The following is a 2115-nucleotide window of genomic DNA, read 5'->3' on the forward strand; positions in this document are numbered from 1 at the left end:
GCACCAGTCTACACCACACAGAACAAACAGGTCCCTCCCACCCCACCCCAATCTGATCCCTCTCTTCAATCCCACTGCATTTCACACCCAAAGAACAGCCCAGGAGCATGGAAAGATTGATAGACACAGTAGTGCTGAAAGCCCGTGGAACAGCTTTTCTCCAATTACATTATCAATCTTGTGCTGATACAATGCAGCATATCTGCCTGAAAAATGTCCCTTCCCAGCAGGACCTACACACAAATTTCGAGTCCACAGAATCCTGAGGAACAAGGAAATTTAACACATTTTACCGACTCCTGTCACAATCCTGTACATTTTCCCAGCCTCCTTTCTAAGCACTTTTTTTTTTTCCTTTGCAAGAGTGTATATCTCACCTTCAAGCAAGGTGGGTCTTTCAACCAAGCCTTTTTTCTCCGCCCCTCCCCTCCTCACTCTTGGTTGATCTCGTGTTTTCTCCCACAGGCTCTGGCTGATAAAATTGGTGTGGGCTGCTCTCTTGTTCGCGGGGAGTACGGCAGAGCCTGGAATGAAGTTAAGCTGATGAGCGAATCCCGAAAGGGAGTGATGGGGGCACTCCCTCCCCTGGAAGTTTACATAGTAGACCTCATGTTCCATCCAGGGTCCCTGATAAAGTTAAGAAGTCGCGAGGCAGATCATTACAGATTTCTCTAAACTTCCAAATGAACACAGAAGGGGTTCAAAAAAGAAATGCATTGTATACCTTTCTATGGAGTTCACCAGTGGATTTTATTTCTTTAAATAAAAATCTTAGACATGCTCTCCCTGTGTAGAAATGAGGTCACTTGGATTGGACTCAGTTGTGCTTCTGATTTCAGGCTTTTGGCAAGCAGTCAGTCTGGTGAGATCATATTATGCTCAAGGAAAGCTTTTTATTCTTGAAATTAACCCACCCCACCCCTCCCGTTTCCTGAGGAGCATCTCTGCCCTTTGGAAATCCTGTGTAAAAAGCCCACAGTTGCTGTTCCCCGAAAGTGAGTGCCCTGTGACTGCTGTGCTTCATGTTCAGGACGCTCCAGGAAGACCTGGTTAAATAAAGTCAGTGGTCTTTAATGTCCAGTCACCTCCTCTCACTACCATTAAGTAAGAGTATTAATATTTTGAACACTTGTAGATCTATTTTAGTATCACAAATTCCTTTCTAAAAGGAATTTTTTAGAAATTTATATTTTTCCAAATTTATCATTAAGAACACTGTTTAGTATACTTCATTGAACTGAAAATATTCCTAAAAACTAGTTTCATACACGGTACTTGTCTATGTTGACTTGGAAACATACCTTCAGTTAAAAATTCTGATTTGCTTTTTGTACATTTTAATGCTGGGTTACAAAAATATGATTTCAAATTTATGTGACTTAAAAATTCTTCTTTTATGAAAAGTTTTGTAATATAAGAATAGGGTAAATCTTTGGGGAGAGATTGTTTTGTCAGTACTGAGCACAAAATGGGGAGCAAGCACACATTCCAAACGGCAAGAGAAAATGGATCTGATATAAACATTTTCCTTACCATGCCTTTAAGTCTAAAGCTAACCCGTCTAATCATTTTACTAGAAGGCTTTTAAAAGTAACTTTGATTTTAGGAATTAAGGTGAAGATTATTCTGTGTGAACCAATGTATAATTTCAAAGAATGTGTAATTCTTTATTTCAAAATAAAGTTGCTTACATCAAATGGTGTGGTAATTATATTTATCACCCCATTTCATGAACCAGAGCACAGATTATAGGATACATACCCATCAGTGCATTTCCAAGTCTCTCTTGATGGATTACAAAGATATATAAGATGTAACAAGATAAAAAACAAATGAGCAACAGGCCTAAGTATAGAAAAGAAAGTTCGACAGGGCTGAGACTAAGTTTAGAATTCAAAACGCATTCTGTGAAAATCCTGCATACTTGTTAGAGGCAAGTGAAAATTTGACTGCCTAGCAGCCAGTGTAGAGGGGAATGCTGTCAGTTACATGACTGATGACAGGGTCCACTAGATAAAAACACAGAGCAGCTTCTCAAGAGGAACAAAGACCAGGGGAATTCTTCTTTGGGAGCTTCATACAGAGGACAAATGTAATATAAAAAATAACATCTTT

At 39.3% G+C, this 2115-nt stretch overlaps 1 protein-coding gene across 1 annotated transcript in view; it reads left to right on the forward strand.

Annotated features, from left to right (window-relative positions):
• Window positions 1-986, forward strand: part of ARMC3 (armadillo repeat containing 3) — a 91989-nt gene extending 91003 nt beyond the window's left edge. Inside the window, exon 19 of the mRNA XM_010859912.1 lies at window positions 466-986. Within this exon, the coding sequence (XP_010858214.1) occupies window positions 466-675 (210 nt within the window). The 3' untranslated portion in view covers window positions 676-986. The remainder of the gene's footprint in view (window positions 1-465) is intronic.
• Window positions 987-2115: the final 1129 nt, after the last annotated feature.

Source organism: Bison bison, unplaced genomic scaffold (assembly GCF_000754665.1).
Source record: "Bison bison bison isolate TAMUID 2011002044 unplaced genomic scaffold, Bison_UMD1.0 scf7180017864461, whole genome shotgun sequence".
Classification (NCBI taxonomy): Eukaryota; Metazoa; Chordata; class Mammalia; order Artiodactyla; family Bovidae; genus Bison; species Bison bison.